Below are 26,635 nucleotides of genomic sequence, written 5' to 3'. Positions count from 1 at the left end.
ATCGTGAATATGCTCTTTGGAGACTTCTTTGGCTTATACTAGCTCAAAGGGGTCCTGAACTAAGAATTTCTCCTGGAATGAACACATTCGAGGTTGTCTTTCTCATGTCTGGCTCACTGCCCTGCTGTTTGACATGGAGAGAAGGGGGCTCTGTTCCTGGAGTGAGACCAGCAGGCCACAGCAGCTCTCTGCACCCTGGTCTGCAGGCACGGCTGGGCCAGGCCACTTGGCTCAGAAGCCCAAGTTACAGAGCAGGCGGGGATCCCATGGGCCTGATGCAGGGGGTCTTCCTGGCCCAGGAGTTCCCTCCAAGGTGCCGAGGCTGCCTCCCTGCCGGATCCACTGTTCCCCCTCCAGTCTGAACCCCAGCGTCTCTGCAGGCTCCGCTTTCCCAAACCAGGCTTGCACTTGCCAGAGAGACCTCCACTACTAGACAGTGGCCAACACCTCAGTGTGCATATACATTGTGACCTGGAAAATCCACTTCTAGGAAGTTGTTGCCTCCAAATAGAGAAATATCAATGCAGATGTTGCTTCCAGCACAATTAGAGGAGTGAAAAGTTAGATATGGCTTGTATGCACCCGCAGGGGACTAACTAATAAAGTAAGATGCACAGCAACTGAAGTGCTCACGGAGACAGTGACTGGCTTGGCCAGCATCCGCCCAGGGGGAAATCAGGTTACAAAGGAGCACACACCTGGGATCCACCCTCCCACCCCCCCACCGACACACACATAGGCCAGCGACCGAAGGGGAATGACCAGGAGCCCATGTTACTGGCACCTATTTGGGAGGAAGGACCATATTCTTCTCTTTCTTTGTAACTCATGTTGGATTTCTTATTTTACTATAAAAATAGTCATTGTCTTTGCAATACAAGCTTAAAAAAATAAAAGTAACATTTTAATTACTTAATAGATGAGAGATAAGTATGATTTGAGTCTTTGCATAGTTATAAAAGCAATTCACACAGTATAAAAAATTTAAACATCCTCTAATGGGGAAAAAGAAAAGCCTTCAGAAACCTCTCACAATCCCACTCACCAGAGGTGGTCATCAACAGTCAGGTACCTGCCTGAGAGGGAACCTGTCCCTCTGTGCCTCTGTTTCTCTCTCACACAGACTCATTTATATACAAGTGAGGGTGCAAGTTTATGGCACCTATGTGCTTTTTATAATAGTATTACAGGTAAGTATAATTGCCACCTTGCTTTTTCCTGTGACAGTTTTCCTTCAGGGGTTTCCAGCTGGCACAGAGACCTACCACATCCACCTGATAAGTTGCAGAGAATTCCCTCCTATATCTGGGCCATAATTTATCCAGTCCTTTATACACGGATATTAACACTGTTTCCAATTCCTGGCAATTTCAAGCATTGCTGTGAAGAATATGCTTGAAAATATATCTTTGGAAAAGTATGCAAGTATTTCTGCCGGATAAGTTCCCAGGGTTAGAACAGCTAGGTCGAAGCACACACGTTCAGAACTTTGAAGTCACCGACGGAGGGTTTTCCAAGAGAAGGGGTGGGGGTACACCTTTCCGAGGGGTTCTGCGGTGCTGGGGCTTCCTGCCTCATCAGAGCTGGGTGTCACTGAATTTAAAAGCTTTGCCAGGCTCTTGGAGAGAAATGATATCTTAACAATGTTTATATTTGCACTTTTCATCATTGGTGAAGTCAAGCATCTTTCAACATTTATTGACCTTTTGAATTGCATGTTTGTCCTTTTTAAAAACTTGACCTGTTAAGAATGCTTCATACCACAGGAATATCAGGCCATTCTCTGACCTATTAGTTATCAGAAATATTTTTCCAGTTTGTGGTTTGTCCTTCCATCTTTTGACATTTTCCCTTATTTTTGTTTTGGCCACAGGGAGGTACACACCATTCTTTTATAGCTTCTAGCTCTCAAACTTAGGAAAGTTGTCCCTACCCCAAGATTATGAAAATATTTAGTATTAGGATTTCATTTTTTATATGTAATCTGACTCACTGGGGATTTGTTTTAGTTTAAAAAAGATAATTTTAATTAAAAAAAGAAGCAAAAAAACCCATTGGTCTAGAGTATCTGTTTTCATACTGGTGGAGTTGGGGGAAAGCAGACCCCTCCAGACCCATCACCTATGTCACTAACCCCCTGGAGCCAGGGCACAAGGCCAGAGGGGCGCATACTTGCAACCTGGACGTCGTCAATGGTGACCACCTCATCCAACTGCAGCAGGAACTTCTCGGTGAAGGTGGCCAAGCTGGCTATGAAAAACCGGGCGTACTTCCGTGTGCATTCCTGGAGGAGACACGGGGAGCACGGTGTTATAAGGAGAGGACCCTGCCTCCAAAGGCAGGCTGAAGATGGGTTTGGAGAGCAATGCGTGAGACAAAACCAGGGCCATGAGTCAACTGTGTCCAAGTTAACGGGCATCTGGTCTTTCTCCAGGAGGCTTCTCCTAAGAGTGACTTGAAGATAGGAGATGATTCTGCAATGGCCAAGGCACACATACAATTTACCAAAGAGGAAAGAAAACTTGACATGGACCTTGGGAGAAAAAAATTTCTCATTACTAATTAATTAATTTAGAAATTCTAAAAGGCAAGCTAAAACAGCCAATAAAGACCACCTCACTATAAAACCTGCCCACTTTCACGTGCTACTTTGGCCAGGGTGCCAGCATAGGGCCGGGCTCAGCACTGCTGTTGGTGGGCTGTCAGCTGGGGCGACCTCGGGAGGGCAGGGCAGCCCTCAGCACCCAAACCTGGGAGCAGAAGGCACTACTGACCTCCAGCTTCTCCTTGGTTACCACAATCAAGCTGTCCAGATCTCCCTGCCTCTTCTCTTCCACTTGACAGAGAGACTCCATATCCTGGAGCTGCGCAGGGTGTCCGAGATTCGGGTGGAGCTTCTGGGCATTTTCATCCTTCAGACAATCCAGAGATCAGTGGGTTTTTTGACCCGGTCTTGAGGTCAGGACTAAGAAGTCACTGGCCTATGTCCTCTGCCAATTATGGCCACGGCTAGACTGGTGTGTGCATTGACCCGGGTGTGTGTGAAGGGCTGTGGACAGGCAGAGGAGTGGCAGGGTACGCAAGACTGAGGCACGGCTGGAGCCAACTCCGAGGGTTAGGAAGTGGGAGAGCTGAGCATCTTCCCCGGAACAAACGGGATTCGGTCCAATAAAATCAACAGCATGAATGTCCCCTGGTTCCAAGGACCAAGTGGACAATCACTGTTGATCTCAAGGTCCACAGCCCCACAGAACCAGCCAACCTACCTGTTATATCCAACGAGGAGTGTGCTGAACCCAACAGCCAAGCTGCTGGCTCGGCTCTTAAGTGCCTACTGTCCCTCACCCCCACTCAACAATCCCAGGCCTGGCCCAGCTCCTTCCCTGGGACTCAGTTCTGCTGATGCCCTGCCTCTATGTCTGAATCCCAGGGTGATCCCAGGGCCCCACCTTCCTTTTCTCCAGCTGTTCCTGGTGATTCAAGAACTGTCTTCGGATATCTTTGGTGGAGGCGCAGCATTTTTTCCAGTGGTGCTCCCTGAAATTCTCCATCACCAGCCAACATGCCTGGGGCAGAAGCTCCTCAAATCTCCTCATCTGGGCCCGTAATTCTGTAGGAATCGGGGGTGGGTGGCCAGGGGGGAGGACTGAGCCGAGCCAGCTGCCGAGGCCATCCCTCCAACAAAGGCTCGATGCAGCTTCCCAAAGAGAGGCTTGGTCTCCAGTGTGGTAATAGCTATTCCATCAAAAGGGGTCCCGTGGGCAAACTGGTATTAAAGATACTGGATTAAGCAAGTTCAAAGGACTTCTCACACTGTAGGACTTGCCAGCACTTTATAAACCGCACTGCATCTTTAAGCAGTTCTATTTCATTCATTCTCTCTTCAAATATTACCCAGACCCAAGTCTCCTCCTCTCCCTCTGGACCTCTAAGTAGCTGCATGCCAGACGTACTTTTTCCTTCATCTCTCTTCACCTCTCTCCTGTATTTCTAGTCCTTTGTTTTCCTGTGTTACATTTTTGGTTATTTTGTTTGGCACTAAAGCCACTCATAATTTTAAAATTTCGACAATTTATTTTTCCAATATACATAAGCTTTATTTGGTTCTCTTTTTATTTGGTTTCTCTTTATTTGGTTCATATTTACTTGCTCACTTTAATAGTCTTTTGCTCCTTACTCATATTTCTAATTTCCTCTTTTATTTAACTCGAAATAATTACTGTATTTTATATTCTGTGTCTGACACATTCAATATCTGAAGTCCTTACTGATCTCATTATGTTGCCTCATGCTGAGGGTACCTTTTTGCTGGGTGTGTGTGTGTGTTTTGTTTTACGAGGAGCTCTTATTGGGGGCATTTTATGTGTGGGAATCCCTGGAGGCCTGGAGAGGATTTGTAGTATCTCTACTAAACAAGCATCTGGGCATGACACACTCCAAATCATTTTAAGCTATCATCTAGAAATCTTTTGGATGATCCACAAACACAAAGTTGAATTTAGGTTTATCTGAGTGCAACTTCAGTTTAAACACCACAAAAGGCCTGACTTATAGATTCTCATTAGAGTTTTTCTTCTTTGCCCAGCGCCATGGCTTTTAACAAGACACTTTCCTTCTAGTTAGTGGGGGAGGAAGTTTGGTTTCTGTCTCATTCCCTTGACTCTGCAGACGGCGCCCCCGGGGAGTCCCAGCTCTCTGCGGCTCGTGCCCTTTCAGGCTGCACGCCTTGGGTGGTCTGGGGCCTGGTCTCTGGCCCCGGTGCCCTGGAGGCGGTGACAACAGAGGCTCAAGAGGGCCTGAGAGTCAGCCAAGCCCTCAGGGCCAAAGCCAGAGTCACTGCTCCGTTAGTCTGTGTTCCTATTCTCACTTAATCCTGAGGCCTTACGCATTTCTTACTTTACAGCTAGCTCATCCACGCACTTAAAAGTTTATCACAAAAGTGTTATACCCAGGATTTTTACATGTGTTCAGTGGGCGAGTTGCCCAGGATACTTGGACTCCCTGTAGGAAATGGAAGTCTTCACTTCACGTGAACTGTCAGCCTTCCTGGGAGGGACATGATCCGCAGCATTTCCCAAACCCATGTGACCATGGAACCTTTCTTTTGAGGAAGATCACATAGGATGGAACCCCACAGTGGGGGAAGCTCTGACCTAGAGAAACCAAATGCTGCCTGTGGTTTCAATTCCAGTCATTCTACAGCTACAGGAATGAGAGCCGTTGTTATTTCCCCTGGATACGGCAAGGCTGTGAGGGGCTTAGTCCTCAAAAAACCCTTGCACGGTGGCTGTTATCCTTGGCTCCATTTACAGGCAAGGGGAGGGGACTTGGTCCATGTCATACAGCTGTGGACGGCAGTGCCGGGTCTTGATCTCAGTCTGCCTACCCCCTAATCCTCTCCTTTTCTACCCCTGCTGCCCCTCAACCCATAGCAGGCCCGTGATGGGCCCTTAGGTCCCCTGGCTTACAAGTAGAGGTAACCAGGAGTTAACGACTTCTTAGAGATAATTAGCAAAAACACATAAGGCTGTGGACATGGAGAACTGGGCAAGGAGAGAGGCAGCTATGGGTGTGTTCTCACAGCTCCTTTTATGTCGTTATAATCAACATAAATGGCAAGATATATCCCGCCTGCCTGTTTTCATGTCCCTGTTCTCTAGGAGGCTGTGTCTATTAAGTTCATCACAGCCCAGGCACACACTAGACACGGTGGAAGGATTCTTCAAATGATTAAACACAGAGGCACCATATGACCCAGCAGTTCTACTCCTAGGTATACACCCAAGAGAAATGAAATCATACATCCACACACAACATGCACATGAATGTTTATAGCAGCGCCATCCATAACTGCCAAATGGTCTGTCACTGAATAAACAAACAAACTGTGGTATATGCACACAGGGAATATGATCCGGCCATAAAAAGGCTACCTGACACATACCAACAACGGACGAACAGAAAGCAGGTTAGTGGTTGCTGAGGGCTGGGGACATGATAGAGGGATAGCGGTTCTGAAATTCACAGTGGCGATGGTTGCACAACTCTGAACATATTAAAATCCACTGAATTGTAACGCAGCTTCCCACTAGCTATCTAGCTCACATTTGTGTGCGTGTTCAATTGCTCGGTCACGTCCGTTTCTTTGTGACCCTTTGAGTTGTAGCCTGAATTGTAGCAGGCTTCTCTGTCCACAGGATTTCCCAGGTAAGAATACTGGAGTGGGCTGTCATTTCCGCCTCCAGGGGATCCTCCTGACCAGGGACTGAGCCCACATCCCCTGCACTGCCAGCAGATTCTCGCATGGTAGTGCATATATATCAATACTAATCTCCCAGTTCATCCCACTCCCCCTTTCCCCCCCACTTCATTGAGGGAATATCTCAATAAAGCTGCAAAAAATTTTCAAAGAGTGAAACATTTTTAGTGATACAAATCACTATATTTCTCAAGAAAACTTAACCTTTTTGCGGGGAGGGCATTGTTTTTTCCCCAGTTAAATCTGATCAAGGTTTTTTGCCTCATTCTAAGATGTCAGTTTTTCACAGGGAGGTTCATCTGCCTCCATGTGACCTCCAGGTCAGGAGGGCACCATTCAGGCTGTCAGTGGCCACCACCTTCCTGTAGCCCCACCTGCCCCCTGCCTACCGGTCATACCTACCTATGAGGCAGGAGTTGTGGTAATCGTCTGCCTGGCTGTGGTACTCCAGGATCTTCCTGCAGATGTTCTCCGCGCACTGGTCGAAGGTCTCATACATGCAGTCGGGCCTGGTGACTGAGCGTCTATCTTTGCGGTAATACTCCTACAGGAGAGGGTGGACAGGGTGGGTGCCAGGCCCCTCTCAGGGGGCTCTGGCCAAGATCCTAGCATCCTCCTCTGTGCTCTCCTCACCCCTTGATCTTCTCAACTGCTGTCCCCTACACTGGGGTCTCCTTCCTCCCTCTGTCCCTGTCCCCTACACTGGGGTCTCCTTCCTCCCTCTGTCCCTGTCCCCTACACTGGGGTCTCCCTCCGCCCTCTGTCCTTGTCCCCTACACTGGGGTCTCTCCTCCCTCTGTCCTTGTCCCCACACTGGGGTCTCTCCTCCCTCTGTCCTTGTCCCCACACTGGGGTCTCTCCTCCCTCTGTCCTTGTCCCCACACTGGGGTCTCTCCTCCCTCTGTCCTTGTCCCCTACACTGGGGTCTCTCCTCCCTCTGTCCTTGTCCCCACACTGGGGTCTCCCTCCTCCCTCTGTCCTTGTCCCCTACACTGGGGTCTCTCCTCCTTCTGTCCTTGTCCCCTACACTGGGGTCTCCCTCCTCCCTCTGTCCTTGTCCCCACACTGGGGTCTCTCCTCCCTCTGTCCTTGTCCCCACACTGGGGTCTCCCTCCTCCCTCTGTCCTTGTCCCCTACACTGGGGTCTCCCTCCTCCCTCTGTCCCTGTCCCCTCCTCTGGGGTCTCTCCTCCCTCTGTCCTTGTCCCCACACTGGGGTCTCCCTCCTCCCTCTGTCCTTGTCCCCTCCTCTGGGGTCTCTCCTCCCTCTGTCCTTGTCCCCTACACTGGGGTCTCCCTCCTCCCTCTGTCCCTGTTCCCTCTTCTGGGGTCTCTCCTCCCTCTGTCCTTGTCCCCTCCTCTGGGGTCTCCCTCCTCCCTCTGTCCTTGTCCCCACACTGGGGTCTCCCTCCTCCCTCTGTCCTTGTCCCCTCCTCTGGGGTCTCTCCTCCCTCTGTCCTTGTCCCCACACTGGGGTCTCCCTCCTCCCTCTGTCCTTGTCCCCTCCTCTGGAATCTCTCCTCCCTCTGTCCTTGTCCCCACACTGGGGTCTCCCTCCTCCCTCTGTCCCTGTCCCCTCCTCTGGGGTCTCTCCTCCCTCTGTCCTTATCCCCACACTGGGGTCTCCCTCCTCCCTCTGTCCTTGTCCCCTCCTCTGGGGTCTCTCCTCTCTCTGTCCTTGTCCCCTCCTCTGGGGTCTCCCTCCTCCCTCTGTCCTTGTCACCACTGTCACTGTCCCAGGGCTACGCGAGGCACAAGCAAGTCAATGGTAAAACTCTACGCATCCTTCAAGACAAAGATGGGTCTTCCACCATGAGACCAAGAGCTTTCTATGGAGTGCCAAGCGGGGCCAGTAACACAGATGGCCCGGAGCTCTGCTCCAAAGACTCACACCCAGGGGGACGCCGACAGGGAGCACACAGACACCCTGTGTGGGATGCACTGGACTGGGGCCCTGGGTTGCTCCTACCAGAGGCCGCCCGCCCCAGACACTTGCTCCCACGGCCCCACCCACCCTCTGTGGTGCCATAACATGTCGTTCTCTGCTGGGCGCTGGCCACTCCAGGGCAGAGACCAGGCTTGCTCCTGCTATCGGGTGTGCTAAATGTCTGACACACAGGACCCAGGAAATGTTTGGTGGCGGAATAAATGGGTAAATGGATGGATGAGCTTTAATTCTAGGATGAGAAACGCCACACAAGGTGACAGAAGCTGGGCAGCTGTGGTCACGGGGGCTGTACTCCCCTCTCCTCAGTTTTACCCAAAGGTCGTTATTGGCAGAAGGCGGGGGGAGAGCCCGCTGGGGCGTGTGGCCAGCAGATGGCAGGGGGGCAGGCAGAGCCCTCACCTCCACGACCGTCAGCAGGAGCTCGTTGCTCTCCCAGAGGAGGCTCAGGATGATGCCTTTAAAATCCCTGCAACACACAGGAGACAGATCCCTGAGAGGGCTTGTCTAATCACAGCAAATGGTGTGGACAAGACCAAGTGGACACAACATTCTGAGTACTCAGCGGCCCAGCCTGAAGTGGCCTTGGACAGCGTGGGTCGCCCAAGCATGCTCCCACCTGGCACTTCTGCTTGTCGCGTTGAATGCCGCGTGCATGTGCCGAGCTGTGTTTGGCCCCTTCCAAGTGTCTCTGTTCTCTTCTGTTCCTCATTACTCCTTGGAATTACTCACTCTTGCCCCAGGGCCATTGCTCACACTGATTCCTCTCCAGGGAACACAAATAACTTTCCTCTTGGTCAGATTTGCTTTTCCTCCGGCCCTGGCTCAGTGGCAACCCCTGACTGCCTCGTTCCAACGCCCTGAGCAGCTCTCAGCTTTCTAGCTTCCCCATAGGAGCTCTGGGGATTGATATGTGTGGCTGGCTGATTGATTAGCCCCATCTCTCCCAGCAGCTGGTAAAGGCCAGCAGGACACACACTGTCTGCTTTCGTTCCCCATAGAATCCCCTGTCTAGTGTATTGCCTACACCTATCAGTGTCTCTGTCTTGGTTGAGAGGAGAAAGAACGATTCCTTATAAACATTCATCAAATGGCAGGACTGCCTGTAGGACCAAACATCCTCTTTCTGATACATCTGGCCTTTAGGCTGACTGTGCACACGAGCTCCCTTACTGAACAAATCTGCCCGGATCTAGTGAATATTCCTGTCAGTAGGTCAGCTGTCTCAATGCTCAGAGTGAAATAAGGGACTGATGTGTTAGAACTGCACATACCTGGAGGACAACTATCTTTTCAAACTTTCTGTAAAGTGATGCAGTGACTGTTTTACACACACATCATTTTTGACCAGTTTCTAAAATATATGTATATATATTTTTAAAGTCCCCCAAATTAAAAAAAAATGGAAAAGGAAATGGCAACCCACTCCAGTATTCTTGCCTGCAGAATCCCACGGGCAGAGCCTGGCAGGCTACAGTCCATGGGCTTGCAAAGAGTCAGACACAACTTAGCGACTAAACCACGACCAAATTAAAAAAGGGACTTCTCTGAGGGTCCAGTGGTTAAGACCCCATTCTTCCACTGCAGGGGGCACAGGTCCAGTTCCCTGTTGGGGAACTAAGACCCTGCATGCCTCTTTGCCGAAAAATCTGTGTGTGTATGTGTGTGTGATGTGATCCTTCATTTACAAATTCACTCATCATAATTAAAGAAAATTAGAAATAAGCTGAAAAGCAAGACGGAAAAATTAATGCTAACATTTACTATATTTCCTTCTGCTGATGTTTAAATTGGTTTGGAATTAGGCTCATGTGCTTTTTACATTCTGCACCCTTTAAAGTGTTCCCCCTACATGATGATATCATTTTAAATGGCTGTGTAACACCACTGGGTATGTATGTACTGTGTTTACAATCCCCTATTTTTCGACTTTAGGTTTTCCCCCCATCTTTAGCTGGGATAAAAAGTATTGCATGGTACATCTTCATGCAAATGTTTCCTTCCTGAGAGATGGCTTCTTTGGGAGAGGGACCCACGGAGCTGCACAAAGGGTCTAACTTCATGGCTTTCCCCATTACTTTTCCCAACCCTTTCTAGGAAGAGAGTTTGCTCTCTGCTGACTTTGACAAAAACTGCCCTTGAGCAAGCATCAGGTTCTTCTATGTGCATTCACTGTGCCTTCCCCAATTTCTGTTGCATGACTCATGCTCCTGGCATGGCTTTACTAAGGATAGTTTGGAACTTTATTGGCTTCTTGGGAAAACAAGATCTCCCTAAACTGGCTCCTCTAAGACCTCTCCCTCCCTGCTCATCAACACCTCTGCTCCTTCTTCCCCATTTTGCCACCTTCCACCTTCCCTTCAGTTGCCTGGTTTCCTCTGATATGTCCCCCTCTAAACTGCTACCTCCTCGATCTCTCTGTCCTTCCTGTCAATCCTTTCCCTTCCCACTCCAGCCCTCAACTCCCTACAGATACTTGAACTAAGTTTAGGCCCTTGATCCTATCAAGGCTCTCAAGGGACTTAGGGACTCCTGAAAGCAACTGCCTGAGGCTAAAGGGGAAAAGAGGTTAATGAGAAGCATGCTGGACGTTTCATCCACTCATATGTGCTCTAGAATTCAAAAACTCTTATAATTATTTACGTGAGTTCAACAAGAAGCTGTCCTTCTTGCAATGGGATATAATTGGAAACACTGATAGATAAAAGAGGCTTTGACGGAAATGTCATATGAACAACAATGTATAAGATAGGACATGATCAAACATTTTAAAGAAACTAAGGTTGACTTGATGGAGACAATGCTTTTAAGCCCTCTTTGGAAAATCAACCTGACCTGGTTTACGGGGTTCCCAGCTTCACAGGTGGGTAAGGAAAACCTTACAGTATTGTGGGGACCTTAAGAAGAGAGGGTTTCACCCAAATTGATAGGTACTGTGGGTGAAATCTGACTTGTCTTCCTAGTCTCAAGAGGCTTTTAAGAGTCTAATTTGAGATTCTTTATGAAAAGTTCCAGCAATGCAAACATAAAAGTTTCAGTGGTCAGTTACCACTCTTGCTGCATTTATGTAAATAATCAGGCCAAATCTAAAGAGACCAGACTTGTTTCATAAACAAGAATCAAAAAGAATGGCAACAGAAATTTTACGTTTCAATAACTATAGCACTCTCTCGTGATTAGTAGATCCCAACCCTATTTGTGAGAGTTGGACTGTGAAGAAAGCTGAGCGCCGAAAAACTGATGCTTTTGAACTGTGGTGTTGGAGAAGACTCTTGAGTCCCTTGGACTGCAAGGAGATCCAACCAGTCCACCCTAAAGGAGATCAGTCCTGGGTGTTCATTGGAAGGACTGATGCTGAAGCTGAAACTCCAGTACTTTGGCTACCTGATGCGAAGAGTTGACTCATTGGAAGAGACCCTGATGCTGGGAGGGATTGGGGGCAGGAGGAGAAGGGGACGACAGAGGATGAGATGGCTGGATGGCATCACCGACTCGATGGGCATGAGTTTGAGTGAGCTCCGGGAGTTGGGTGATGGGCAGGGAGGCCTGGTGTGCTGCAATTCATGGGGTCACAAAGAGTCGGACACGACTGAGCGACTGAACTGAACTGAACTGAACTGAACCCTATTTGTTAGCTTTGAGGATTCATGACTTCCCTGGAAACTGGACCAGATCTCGCCATCACGCATATTTGTCAATTCTTATCAAATCTCAACTCTTCTGTTGTTGTTTAGTCACTGAGTCACGTCTGACTCTTTTGTGACCTCATGTACTGTAGCCCACCAGGCACCTTTGTCCATGGGATTTCCCAGGCAAGAATATTGGAGTGGGCTGCCATTCCCTTCTGCAGGCTCAACTCTTCTAGCCTCCTTCATATCTGGCTACAACTCCTCATATTAATATTTCTAATTTTTCTCCCACCCTCCTGACTCGACGCCACTGACAGCTGAACCCTAAATGTCCAGGTCCCTGTTGGGACTCGCAGTTGTTCTATAGCTGGCTTTTCCTCCAGGATCCAAAGAAGCCCCGCCAGGTGGAATTGGGTGATGGGCAACTGGAACGCCAGGAGCTGCTCCCAAGTGGGCCACTCTGGGGCTTCAGGCCCAGAGTCTAGAAAGCTCCTTGGCTGGCTGCCCTACAACCAAGCCGCAAGAGATGGAGCAGCCAGCCTTTAATAAACAACAGGTGACTGAACAGAAATAGATTGTTCAAAGGAAAGAAGAATGTCTTCTTGATGAATGCCTACATTCGGTGAAAACGTCTCTCAATAGATTTAGGTGAAACAGGCTGAGACAGACAGACCTTGACCCTTACCAGCCCCTCGAAACCTCTCCTGCTCTGTCCTTCTATTGCTTATTTCCCCCTCAGTGAGTCAGATTTAGCTGCCAAGTGACAACGATGACAGGTTAAAGCAGAGTTAAAGGAATGGCGTTGACACTTACTCTGCCGGAGGAGGCCTGTCGCCGAGCACCTGGTACTTTCTATCCAGTCGGTTGGGCTTGGTGTACCTCGTGACGCTGTGGGGCAAAGGCGAGTGAGTGCTCTGCAAGCCGGAGCCGGACACAAGCAGACCTGCGTCTGCAGGAGCCCTGCCCAGACCCGCGTGTGCAGCCCAGCCCTTTGAGCTGCTGGCCCCACCTCGACAGCTCTGCAGATGGCCTTAGAGTAGGGATGAAACCCACACAAGGCCGGGAGAGGGATGGAGGGGCTCCAGCCCCGAAAGTAGAATCCTTGCTTCCCTGTGGTGAGGACCCAAAGAAACACAGGTTGAGAGCTGGAGGCAGCAATGCCAAATTTTCAAATACAAGCACATCTTAAATTTGAATTTCTTAACAGATTATAAACCAACTATACTTCAATAAAATAAATTTTTAAAATAAACTTGAATTTCATATAAGCAATAAGCAATTTTCTGCATACACACCATGTGTTATTTGGGGCATACTCATATTAAAAAATATTATGTGTTGTTTTCCTGAAATTCAAATGTAACTAGACATCCTGAATTTTCATCTGGCAGCCTTAGCAGCACGTACATGTCACTGGTAACCACTGAGAGGTTGATTATACAAATGGACAATGGTTACACCATGTATAAACAAAGAACCCTGGCTCATAAGCTATAACAATCTGCCTAGGACACCAAGCCCTTAGCTACAATAAACCATTCAGGAAGGCGGCCTGCTGGAAGCCAGACTTGCAGGAAGACAGATTGATATCTTCACTAACAATCCAGGAAGCCAAATAATACCCCCTGTAACAATTCACCCCACGGGGCCAGGACCTGCTCAGTAGGACAGCTCCCTTAGATTTTGTCCCTGCTTCCGACTTAGGACAAACAAGTCAAATGTATACCCCTAACCAATCACACAAGACGTCTACTGCTCTTGGGCCTCCTCCAGCCTTCCCGGGGCAACCACCACTAACAGGGTACATCTGAAGCCTTCCCTTTTTTCCACTACACCCCTTTCCCACTCTCTTGCCTGCCTTTGTGTCTCTGTTAAAATGCAAGTGACAGTGGCTGCTTCCCTGGTTGTAGCAAGCTTTGCATAGTGTTTGCTTTTCCCATTTGGTTGGTCTTTGTTTATTTCCACACTGCAGATGGCACGCCTGTTCAAAAAGACTCTCTGGATGTATGCAAAGCAGGAACCTCTTCAGTGTCACTGCTTCAAAACCAAGAATTAAACTAGGTCAATATGGCTCATCCAAGACTCAGAAAGTCAGGTCCGCCATGTGGCCTCTGTCATCCACCTTCTATAAAATCGGTGTCAGGGGCCATCCAGGGCCCACGCTCACTGAGCCATGAGTCTAACAAGCCTGACAGGGCACAGTGGGCAGAACACATGGCCAGGATGCAGAGACCCAGAGCTCCCAAGACTCTGTGATGCCATCCAAGGAAAGCCACCTCCCAGGTCACGCCCTCTGACCGACACAGTGTGTATGGGAAGCAGCTGTCACTGTGGATAACCCCCCAACGCCCTGACAGGCTCTCAGGTGGAGGGCTCTGGGAGTCCAGCCACTGGGCAGGGATGAGAACAGACCTGTCGAAGGCAGGCTTTGGAGCCGGCCCCTTGTGGGGTCCCAACTTGGAGGGCCCCTATCTGGCGAGTCTGTGAGCACAGGAGGCACATTCTGAGGACACGGGCTGGTACAGGGCAGCCTCTGGCCTCCGTCTGGGGGTCGGGGTCGGGTCTGGGGAGGGGAGGCTGCAGGCAGCCTAGCCTCTCTACCTGGCTGCCGAGGTGGCACTGGCGATGGACACGGCCTTCTTCAGGGAGTGCTCCGCTCGGTTCCGGAGTCGCCTCAAGGCTTTGGGTGATGGGCACCCAGGAGAACAACAGAGGATACCAGGTGAGGAGGGACGAGGTGGCACCCCCGGCTACCCCACTGTCAGCGCCCTAAATCCACAGGCCTGGCTGCCCCTACCTGTCTGGGACCGTTCTTTGTCACACTGATGGGTTGAGGACTTCGAGTCAGGAAACCTGAAACCAAAGGAAAGGATGTGAGCTCTTCCCCAATGACCAAGAGGATGGCTGAGGCCAGGCACGGGGCCCCATCCTGGCTAGCCCACAATGCCATGTGAATCCGCCCAATCGTAAGCTCCACTTCGGAGGAGGAAGCTGAGGCTCTGAGGGGAGAAGGAGGCCTGCACAAGGCCATAGCTGTTAGGGTGGGCTCACATGGGGACCGGCCCCTGAAGGCTTGGGCCCCACTGTTCACACCCAGGCCACTCACTGCAGGATCCTCTTGACCACCTCCACGGCTGGGTCTTCAATCATGGACTTCCCCATGCGGCTTGGCTGGGCAAAGGACTCAGGGGTGACTATGTCTGCCTTAGCCTCTTCTTCATAGACTTCTGAAGATAACAAGATGTCACTGTCTACCTCCAGGTCAGTCAAGACGTTGTCCTGCAGGCCAAAGAGCAGGGCCTGATTGTGGGCGTCAGGGAGGCAGGCAGGCTGGGTTCCCATCCCAGGACCACTGGGCCCAGGTGCTGCAAGCTGACCACTTTAGACTCTCTTGCCCCTTCTGTGAAGCAGCAAGGATTATATATACCTTAGAGGACCATTCATTCATTCATGTGTGTGCATGACGAGACCTTCAAAAGTATTTCTTGAGTGCCTGCTTTCTGCAAGGCTCTCCCTGGGCCTGGGACACAGTGTAAAGGGGCCACATGTGACTCTTATCCTTATGGAGCTTCCAGTCTGGTCAGAGAGACACGACATTTAATATGGACCTCTACAAATAAATGGTCAAACTGGGGCCAGTGCAATGAAAACAAAGTTACAGCATCTTCCCTGAGGCTGAGGGTCACGAACTGGGCTACTCGCAGATGTGCCCAGGTGGTGCTTTTGAGCAAAGGACAAGTACACGAACGAGTGCGTGGATAGGTGAGTGGCCACCTCCACCTCGAGTGGGACCTTGGAGGAACAGTGAGCGCGGAACCCACGACGAGCACCTAGGTGAGCTCTGCCCTGTTTTATTCTGTGCCGTGGCTGCGCTGTAAGCCCCGGAGGCAAGGACTCCAGCGGGACTCCTGAGTTTCGTCCAGCGGGGCTCAGCACCGTTGCTGTGATGAAAGCTTGGCGCTGGCAGCACAGCAGGAAGGAGGGCTGGTTCAGAGCACGGCCGCGAGAGGCGGGGCCTGCGGGCGGGCAGAGCTCAGCTCGCGGGGCATCCACTTAGGATGCCATCGGCTCTGGGACAGGTCCTCCTGGAAGCTGGCTGAGACCTCTGGTGAAAGCTTGCTGAGAGAGGTTGAGTGTGGGCTGAGGGCGACAGGCTCTGCCCTCTTGGGCCACACAGTCTAGGGGAGACAGCTGCTAAAAGGGGGACCTCACTGAATGGTCTGTGGGTTCATGCGGAAGTAGAACATGCCACGGGGGTCAGGAGATGCTGGCCCAAACTAGTGGGTAAGTGAAGGCCTCGGGGAAAGTGAGCTCTTAGGGGGACCAGAGAAATGAAGGGGTCGAGGCAGGCCTGGTGGGGATCTGGATCTTATCCTGAGGACAGGAGAGGGACATGCGCAGACTGGCCTTGCCCAAGAGGCCTGGCTGCAGCTCAGGGAATGGATCACAGGGGGAAGTGCGAGGATCAGGACAGCCATATGTGCAAAAGATGGGGGTCTTAGACAAGGTAGTGGGGGTGGGATGGGGAGAAGCTGGTGGCTGCTAATGGGAGCGAGTAGGAAGGAAGAAGCTGAGAGGTGAGACTTCCCTGAGAGCTGAGGGCCCCATGGGGTGGGGAGGTGCTGCCAGGAGGTGACGGATCTCCAAAGAGACCAGTGCAGGGAAGTGGTCCATCTGGGATGTGAACCCAGATCTGACTCCACAGTCTGTGGCCTTTCTAACGTATCCCTGCAGGCCTGATGTCCAGCAGGGGCCTGAGGGGTCTCCTCTCCCTGGGATCTGCTGAACCCTGTAGGATACCTGGGAGCCCAGCCCCCACAGCTCAGATGCCCTTCCCCATGGCTGCCCCATCCCATTCCTCACAGAAAAGACCAGGTGAGTCATGGATATCATGTCCAGCTTGCAGTTGAGATACTCAATCCTTTGGCTCAGTTTTTCTTTCCAAGTTCGAATAAGGCCAAGGAGGTCTTCTGTGCTCACTACCTAGTGAGGATATGGAGGAAAAAAGCCACAGGAAGCAGACTGCAGGCGGGCAGGCTGACTCCAGGTGGACTGCAGGAACCAGCTGGCTGGCGAGGACACCTCTTGGCTCCAGGGAGGCCCCCCTCTTGCAGGGAGGGCCCTGAAGGAATGAGGAGCCCTGGGCCAGCTCTCTTGGGCAACTCTACTGGGCAGCGGGTCCTTCCTGGATGGAGCATCAGAAGTTCTATTCCTGGTTCTATGGGTTTGTTCTGAGCAAATGGCTTAAACTTACTTGACTTCCTTGGTGGCTCAGAGGATGGGTAAAGAATCTGCCGGCAGTGCAGGAGACCCGGGTTTCATCCCTGGGTCAGGAAGATCCCCTGGGGAAGGGCAGGGCAACCCACTCCAGTTTTCTTGCCTGGAGAATTCCATGGACAGAGGAGCCATGGCCTCAGAGGCCATGAGGTTGCAAAAGAGTCGGACACAACTGAGCGACTAAACAACAGCAAACAACAGTGCTAACAATGATAAAACTTCAACTCGGTTACTGAAACCAGAGAGCAAAGACCTGCTGGCCAGGACACCAGGTCTACAAGTGCCTGGCTGGGCTGGGGAGAAAAGGGCTCAGGGTGGCCAGGACACCCTGACCACAGGGGTGTCACAGGGGACAGGGACATGCACGAGAGGCAGAACAAGCAAGTCAATGATGTAAGCGTGCCGAGACCTGCTTTGCTGATCAGGGCCCTGCGGGCACTTAGAACCTCACTTCTCTCAGACTTCACTCCAATTTGGACTTTTCACCACTTACACATAGAAAATGGAAGTAACCAGTTTATGCACACTGGTCAAAACAAAGGGAACAAAAGATGGTTGTTCAGAAGGCAGAGTCCTGCTTCCGTTACTCATCCAGGGCTGCATTCCAATTATAAGGAGGGAGGCCTCATGACTTCAGCGTCGGAGGGAGGCCAGACTCAAGACCGCGTGCTCGCTGGCCTCTATATGCCTGCCAGGGAGGTGCTGGGGGCCAGGGGCAATGGCTGCTTTCTCTTCTCTTCCTTACTTCCACTGAATAAAATAGAGGTGAAGTAGGAAGGTTCAGAGGCCCTGCTGGTGGTAGAGAAATCTATACCACAAATGTGAGTTTATTTCCAGTTAACAATTCTAGCATGCATCTTTACTATTCACAGCTTAGCATCTACTGATCAGTCCTGGGTGTTCTTTGGAAGGACTGATGTTGAAGCTGAAACTCCAATACTTTGGCCACCTGATGCGAAGAGCTGACTCATTGGAAAAGACCCTGATGCTGGGAAAGATTGAGGGCAGGAGGAGAAGGGAACAATGGAAGATGAGATGGTTGGATGGCATCATCGACTCGATGGACTTGGGTTTGGGTGGACTCTGGGAGTTGGTGATGGACAGGGAGGCCTGGCTTGCTGCGGTTCATGGGGCCGCAAAGAGTCGGACATGACTGAGCGACTGAACTGAACTGAACTGAACACTTACTTGTTTATCCCCTTTTGAGCTTCGGCACATTTGTACCTTGCTTTGAAGCTGTTCTAGAGAAGAATTTAATCCCTCTGTCTGCAAATTGGATTTTGCTACCTAGGAAAACCAGAGGTTGACAGATTTACTTCCAGAATACTTATTTTGATCAAGAAAAAGTTTAGCAAATCATTATCCGAGAGATGGGTTGAATATGAGAAAAATGAAATTGGAGGGAAAAATGCAAAGCTGTATTAGAAACTAGATCAATGCAAATGTAAAGGATTTTTTTTTTTTCTGCCAAATAAATAAGTTTCAGAAATAAAATTGGTGACCTGCAGTACTGGTTGAGGGTGTTAGGAGGACACACTCAGGCCCTGTTGGTGAGCGGGTATCTGTACAAGCCACCTGGAAAGCACAAAGAGTCTTGAAACACTCCTGCTCTAGCCCAGGAATTCCAGCCCTGGGAGGCACCCTACGGACACCATCAGGGCTTCCAGTGAAAGCACGTCTATCACACCTCTGTGTGTAATAAGTGAAGCCCACTAAGAATTCCTCCAAACAGGAATGGTTAAATAAAAATGGCAACACATTTGGGAGACAGAAGCCATCAAAGTGATGTTTTTGAAGAAACTTTTCAGCTTAAAAAAAGTTTTTACTGCAGCTTAAAAAATTGTAATCAATAGCACCATCATCCCCACTGCCCTGACCCTCACTCCAGCGCCACGGAGCCCAACTCATGGGACCCTGCTGACCCAGCCACAGCTCCAGCCTCAATGCACCCCCGCGTCGTCTTCTTTGAGCTCTCTCTCTCCTTGGCTCCAACTCCCCCAGGGTTTTTTTCATGATCTCTCCAGGACACTGCTCCACTCCCTCCTGCCTGGCTGGCTCCTCCTTCTCCATCAAGCCTTGGGAAGCACTACTTCCGCAGTCCAGATGCAATCCTCTCCTCTATGTCCCCACGCACCTCATGCGGCCCTCTTGTCCTCTGTAGCCCAAATGGCCAGGCATTGCCTGAATTTCTGGTGTCACAGACATGGGTTCACATTTTGGCCCCACAATTTAGGGACGTTGTGTTCTTAATGACTCTCTGCCTCAATTTCTTTGTTTCTAAAGTGGGCTAAGAACAGCTCTTGTGAGGACTCATACAGTTCATCAAAATAAGCCCACTAAGATGCATGCTGCATAACTCAGCGGATGTTAGAAGCTATTATGATTTAATCTCTGACTTCCTGGCCGGAGTGCCAGTCCCAGGGGGGCAGAGACCACACCGGCATCCCTAGCACCTGGGGCCGTGCCTGTGCTGGTGCACTGGGAAGACCCAGAGGGGTGGGATCGAGAGGGAGGCGGGAGGGGGGATCGGGATGGGGAACACATGTAGATCCATGGCTGATTCATGTCAGTGTATGGCAAAACCCACTACAATTAAAAAAAAAAAAGAAGAATAAGAAGATAAAAAAAAAACACAAAAACATCCAGCAGATGAAGAACGTATCTGTCCTACCTCACACTTGATGTTTACTTGCAGATTTGTCAGCAAGCGCTGGATTTTCTCTATGAAAATAAGGTCCACGGACAGGTTATGGAATTTACTTTCAAACTTGCTGATGAACTCATTAGCCTTAAAGAAAGAGAAAAAAGTAAAGGAGTGGGACTTAATTTGGAACTTTTGGACTTCGGAAGCAGAGGGGGACAGGCCCAATTAATGAGTGGAAAGGGGGCTTGGCTGGCCTATTAGGCAGTGAGCAAGGCAACTACATAACCGGGTGTCACAGGAGTCTGGCTAGAGGTCAGGGTGGGGCCTACTCACCTGGTCCAGGTAATCGCTCTCCATCTTTTCCATGTTGATCATGATTAAATTTTCAACAAACTCTATCCGGGCAGCTTCCTTCTCTAATCGATGACACAGCGAGTCAATTTCTTCAGAAGAAAAGTTGCCTCCCTCTGAAAACAATCTGAAAATAATTTGGGAGAAAAAAAAGCCTTTGATCAGCCCTGAACCATTCCACCCATCCCAACTACTGTGGCAGACAAGGCTTTAGATTAAAAGTACAAGATCATGGAAAAAGTTCAAGGACATGAGCAGGGAAACAACCCAGATGTCCATCAAGGCATGAATGTATAAACACATCATACATGATGGAGTATTATTGAGTTTTAAGAAGGAACGAAATTCTGACACACGGACAGGCACTGAAGACATCATGCTAAGTGAAAAAGTCAAGCACACAAAAGAACAAATGTGCTGTGATTTCACTTCTATGAGGCCCCTAGAGTAGTCAAATTCATAGAGACCGAAAATACTAATAGCATAGTGGTTCCCAGCGGCTGAAGAAAGGCAAAACGGGCAGTTTGTGTTTAGAGCTTCAGCTGTGAGGGTGAAAATGTTCTGGAGAGGAACGGTGGTGATGGTTGTACAAAAACGTGAACATACTTAATGCCTCTGAACCACACATACAATGGTTAAAATGGACAGATTTATGCTATGGATATTTCATCATAATTGAAAAATGAAGAGGCACACAAGACCACCTCTCAACAGAGAGAACCCAGAGGCCCACGGGGGGCCCCAGACACTGGCTCCCACCTGCAGTGCTTGATGAACTCAATGTTGGTGTAGCGCAGCTTGCCCAGGCTCTCTCCCAGGTACTGGCGGAAGCTGCGCAGGGACACCTGGATGACGTCGACATAGCTGAGCAGCTCCCGGTGCAGAGTGCTGCTGAGGGTCGCCAGCCTGGGGGACACAGGAGGCGGGGAGGTGACCCGGGCGCGGGAGGGCGGCCCGGGGGATGGCGTGCGCCCCGAGCAGGAGGGCAGGGCGGCGACCGGGCGCGGGAGGGCGGCCTGGGGGATGGCGTGCGCCCCGAGCCCAGCTGTGCGGTCAGCAGAAGCACGCCTCTCTTCACGGGGCAGACAAAGAGGTCTCAGAAGGGCGTTCAGAATGCCAGCGTGTGCAGACAGAGTGCCAGACTCTCAGGAAGCTGGGTCGGAGGGCATCTCTCCCCCGTCTGGCTCCTGCCACCAAATTGCTAAGAGAATCCCCAGGGCCTCCCCTTACCGCAACCCCCTCTTAACTCCAAGAAATGTGGCTCCTGTGCCCTGGGACTTCCGGAAAGAGCAGCCTGCAGGCTTCCTCTTTACATCCGAGTCTACCCTAACCAGCTGCCTCCTGGGTACCTGACCACAGTACCTGTGAAGTCTCCTCACCTGTGACCAGATGGAGGCCTTCTGGGGCCTCACCTCAAATCCCTGAATGGCCTTCCAGGAAAGCCTGGTTCTACCTGAGCACACCCCCACCTGGAGCTGGGCCAGTGCTCCTCTCTGGTGGGAGAATTCTGCCTCCTCCTCACCTCCCTCCATTCCATGCCCAGGGCCACCTCCAGGAAGCTCGTCCTGATTTCCCTGGGTCTTTCCCACCATGGACATGTCAGGGCACATCATTTGTATCCCTGCACTCTGACATTTGCACCCTTTTCTCTCTCTGGCTGCTCCCCCACCCCCAGAACCAAGCCCCTGGCCAGATGTGTCACCGTAGTTGGACTCCTACTCTCATGACGAGATGAAAATCCTTCTGGAAACCCCAACTCTTCTGCTGCCCACAGCGGATGGGAGGACTGCTTCTCTGAGCAGAGACACCTGGCCAGGGTTCTGGGGCTGCCGGGCCATGACTGAGTCCCCCAAAACCCTTACTTCTGGCTCTTGGTGGCGTTCAAGAAGATGTGCTCCATGTCAGAAATCTTGCGGCGGAAGTGTTTGCTCTTCAGGTTTTGCTCTTCTTGGAACTGGCAGAACATCATCCTCTCCTTCCTCAGTGTCTCCATCACCCCTGCACAGTGCCTGTCCAGCCGTTCTTGGTGAAGCAAGAGTTCAGCTGAAAGAGGACACGGGGCGGGGGGGGCTGAGGTCCTCTGGGACCCTGGGTCCGCTCCGGACAGCGTTCTCCTGGGTAGTGATGTGCCTCTCCCAGGTGAGCTACAGAGAAGGGACTTCTTAGCCAAGGTCCAGTCCCCACTGCCCTCCCCAGGGCTCAGCCTGGGAGTGGACTCAGATCTCAGGGGAACCCATCTGAGACAGTCCCAGTGTCCTTAATTGGAGAGGAGGCTCTGGTTGGCTGTGAGTGGTGGAAATACCCTGCCAGAAGCGGAAGGGAACAAGGTCTGGGAGCTAGAGCATCTCCCATTCTGGGAGCAGTGGGATGGGTGTTCAGGAGGGCAGGGATTTTGGTGAGAGGGTCTGGGAGCAAAAGACCACCACAAAGTTTGACAGCTGGCACCTGACCCTTTCTATCAGTGGTTACTGATTTCCAACAAGCCTGAATTATGGCGGACTTTCAGAGCTCCATCATAGGCCTTAAGAGCTAGCAGAGAGCCTTGAGTTACCTCATCTGACCTCCTACTGCCTGGAGTGGGGGATGTGCTGTGGGCTCAGCTCTGCCAAAAACAAATGGTGGGGCTCTGGGGCTTCGCTTCTCTGGCCTCCAGTTTCACATTGTGCGTTGGGCCAGGAGCCAGGGAAGAGAAAGGAAACCAGACTTCAGGGAGCATCTTTGTTTATATTTATATTTAATGCACACATTTCCCAGATGAGGACAACGAGGCCCCAAAAAGTCAAGCAGGTCTCCTAAGGCCACAGGAAGCTCTCAGGATCTATGATGAAGTTTAAAGTATGACTCAGATGAAAACCTGACGGGCACCATTGAAGCTTTCAAATAAAAGTGCCCTCCCCCCAAATGATGGAGCCTTCTGCCTTAGAGAGAAATGGCATGTCTTTTTGAGTATTAAAAACTATAAGCTGAAAATAATGGCTACCACTTTTGGAGACTCTGGCTTATACCAGTTGTTCATGATTCTGCACTGTACCACTTCAAGGAGAGTTAATTACCATCACCAAAATACCCTCAGGAGGTTAGGAACAGATCAGAGAGGTCACGTAACCTGCCCAGAGTCACACAGCTAGAGAGGTTGAGCCTATTAGCTCCGATTCCTGAGCTACAGGCCTGCCTCTAGGGCATCTGTCATGAAAGTGTGAATGACAGGTGTGGGAATGTATCTGGGACTGATAAAGCTAAAATAAGACAATATTCTTCATTTCAGCATCTAACACCCTCTTTAAAAGATCTTAGATGAGGATTCTGGGTACAACCTTCTCTGCCAGCCTGGGAGGTGTGAACCCTCACACACATCTTCCAGGGTGTGACGACAACATGCTCAGCATTGTGCGGTGCAAACCGGGGCTGCCTGATGAATGCAGAGCCACAGTACCTGCCCTGACGTTGTGGATGTCCTTCTCAATGCGCTGGGCTCTTGGCTGGTGCAGGTGCAGACGCAGCTCCAGTTCTGAATCCAGTTCATCAATCTTCCTGGCCATGATGACCCGAGCATTGAGGGCACATTGGTCAAACCATTTCTCCAAGTGCTCAAAAAAGCCAGTTCGAAGCCTGAGGGAGAGGCCAGCGAGAGTCAGCAACTGTGACCAGGGAGAGATCTCTCCAGGTTGATACATAAAGTGCTTCCTTCTTCCACTCCTTCTTTCCTATTTAATTTCCCACTACACTGTATCTCTTTGTCTGGGTGGACCATCATTCATTTAGCCAGATCCCCTGGTTGGTGGACGTAGCGTGGTTTCCATTCATCTGTTCTTACCAAGAAGACTGTAATGTGTAACCTCATACATATGTCAAGTGTAGAATAATTTCTATAGGATAAATTCCCTGAAAGGGAATTGTTGAATCAAAACCTGAAATACATTTGTGGATCTGGTTGATATGGCCAAACTGCTTCTGTTGCATGACAGTGAATAAAAGTTCCTATTTCTCCATTTCTCACTGTGGACGGTGACTGCAGCAATGAAAATAAAAGATGCCTGCTCCCTGGAAGAAAAATCTATGACAAACTCAGACAGTGTATTAAAAAGCAGAGATATTACTGGGCTGACAAAGGTCCGTACAGTCAAAGATTTTTCCAGTAGTCATGTACAGGTGTAAGTTGGACCATAAACAAGGCTGAGTGCTGAAGAATTGATGCTTTCAAATTATGGTGCTAGAAAAGACTCCTAAGAGTCCCTTGGATAGCAAGGAGATCAAACCAGTCAATCCTAAAGGAAATCAACCCTGAATACTCATTGGAAGGACTGATGCTGAAGCTGAAGCTCCAATACTTTGGCCCCCTGGTGCAAATAGCGACTCATCAAAAAGACCTGATGCTGGGAAAGACTGAAGGTAAAAGAAGGGGGAGGAAGAGGCTGAGATGGTTAGATAGCAACACTGACTCACTGGACATGAATTTGAGCAAATTCTGGGAGATAGTGGAGGACGGAGGAGTCTGGCGTGCTGCAGTCAGGTCTGTAAAGTCAGACACGATGTAGTGACTGAACAACAATTTCTCCATAGCTTCAGACTGTATTGTCAAACCCTTGAATCTGACAATTTTGTCATATTATGACGAGACTGAGCATATTTTTATGAGTTCAAGACTATTAAATTTCTTTTTCTATCTACCATTCACTAATATCTTTTGCCCATCATTCTAGTATGTAGTTTCGCTTTTTCTTGTTAATTTCTAGGAGCACTTTATATATTGGGAACACAAGGTCCTTTGACTGAGATGTGAACTGCAAATATTTTTGCTAGTTGATCATTTCATCCTGTTAGAAATGCAGCATGATGTTCTTGGCTGTGTATTGTCAAGATGTTGGTTCTCTCCAAATGTATCTATAGATTCAATAACAATTAAAAGCTCAGCAGATGTCTTCTTACAGAAACTGATGAGCTGATTTCAAATTTATATAGAAATACAAAAGGGCCAAGGATAGTCAAGACAATTCTGGAGAAATCAAGTCTGGAGGACTTACACAACCAGATAATAAGACTTAGTATAAAGCTATGGTAAACAGTTGGGGTCCCTGCAACAGGAAGATCCTCTGGAGTAGGAAATGGCAACCCACTTGCAGGCAAATATTCTTGCCTGGAAAAGTCCATGAACAGAGAAGCCTGGTGGGCAGCAGAGAGCTGGACATGACCGAGTACATGGCACACACACCATCAGTCAGGGGAGGCCTGGCAGAGCAGTGGGGAGAGGAGAGTCTTCTCAAATGGCCTGGCCTTAACTGGCTATTCATGCAGGACAGAAGCAAATTTGACTCCTACCGCACACGTAAGCAAATATCAATTCCAGTTGAATTGTACATCTAACTATGAAAGTTTATAACATTTTTGGTAGATAACACAGGAGAGTATTTTCATGACCTTGGGGCAAGCAAAGATTTCTTAGAGAAGATAGAAATCACACTAACCCTAGTGGAAAAATTGATGACTAAGACCTTACTAAAAAGATAGCTTTTCAGCAAAAGCTATCTTTACAAGAGTGAAAAAAAAAAGACAAGCACAGAGAAGGTACGAACATTCACGATGTGTTTAACTAACAAAAAAACTCCGGTCTAAGGCAGGCAACTAACTCACATAAATCAGTAAGAAAAAAGATAGGTAATCTACCACAAATCAGCAAAGAATTTAATGAGGCATTTCACAGAAAGATGATTAAATGGCCAATAAGTATATAACAAGACGCACGACATTGTTATTCGTCAGGAAAATGAAGCACCACTACACACACACACCAGAGAGCCTAAAATAAAAACGACTGACAATAAATACCAAGTGAGGATATGGAGCAACTGGAACTCTCGTACATTGCTGCAAACTGTTAAAACAAACCACTTTTGAAAACTCTTTGGACCCGTCATATCTCCTCAAGATGGACACACACATATAAGTCAACTTCCCAATAACCCACTCTTAGTTATATATCTAACAGAAATATATACACATGCTCACCAGGGGAAGCTGGATATAAAAGAATACACTCTATATGATTCTATTTAAATAAAATTCACAAACAGGCAAAACTAATTCAGAAGTTAGAATGCTTACTGCCCCCCGCAAATAGATACATCAGTACTGTCTTTCTAGATTTCATATATATGTGTTAGCATATGGTATTTGCTTTCTTTTCCATCTGAAACTAGTCCAATCTTTCGTTATTATATTTCACCTTGTTAATAAAACTCAAAGAGAATGAGAATAAAAGGGATTTTCACTCACTGTTTCTTAATCTCTAAAACTAGTCTGGATGGAATGATCACTTCTTCTAAGACCCTGGCACTGGAAATGTCCTTGAAGAAAATGGCAGGAAGGTTGGAATGGGGTGTCTTGCTGTTCTCTTCTTGTTTCAGGGGTAGGAAAACAAAGTAAGTGTTCCCACTAGAGGTTGTGAAGAACTCCATCTCCTCCTGGGAGATCTCCCCTAGACTCTCCTCCTGGGCTTTGACCTAAGCAGAAAACAAGACTTTAAGCTCGGCATCA

The 26,635-nt window shown here is 49.4% G+C and overlaps 1 protein-coding gene across 1 annotated transcript in view; it reads right to left on the bottom strand.

Moving 5' to 3' along the window:
- CCDC180 (coiled-coil domain containing 180) overlaps positions 1-26,635 on the bottom strand; it is a 56,952-nt gene that overhangs the window by 2,581 nt on the left and 27,736 nt on the right. The window contains 16 exon segments of the mRNA XM_061132450.1: positions 2,173-2,284; positions 2,775-2,912; positions 3,450-3,610; positions 6,662-6,803; positions 8,606-8,672; positions 12,646-12,720; positions 14,434-14,685; positions 14,939-15,111; positions 16,696-16,815; positions 18,298-18,396; positions 19,781-19,897; positions 20,087-20,231; positions 20,864-21,010; positions 21,967-22,147; positions 23,538-23,713; positions 26,375-26,601. Of these exon segments, the coding sequence (XP_060988433.1) occupies positions 2,173-2,284; positions 2,775-2,912; positions 3,450-3,610; positions 6,662-6,803; positions 8,606-8,672; positions 12,646-12,720; positions 14,434-14,685; positions 14,939-15,111; positions 16,696-16,815; positions 18,298-18,396; positions 19,781-19,897; positions 20,087-20,231; positions 20,864-21,010; positions 21,967-22,147; positions 23,538-23,713; positions 26,375-26,601 (2,332 nt within the window).

This window comes from Dama dama, chromosome 29, assembly GCF_033118175.1.
Source record: "Dama dama isolate Ldn47 chromosome 29, ASM3311817v1, whole genome shotgun sequence".
Taxonomy (NCBI): Eukaryota; Metazoa; Chordata; class Mammalia; order Artiodactyla; family Cervidae; genus Dama; species Dama dama.
The sequence above is the reverse complement of the archived record's forward strand: the minus strand, read 5'-3'. Positions and strand labels throughout refer to the sequence as shown.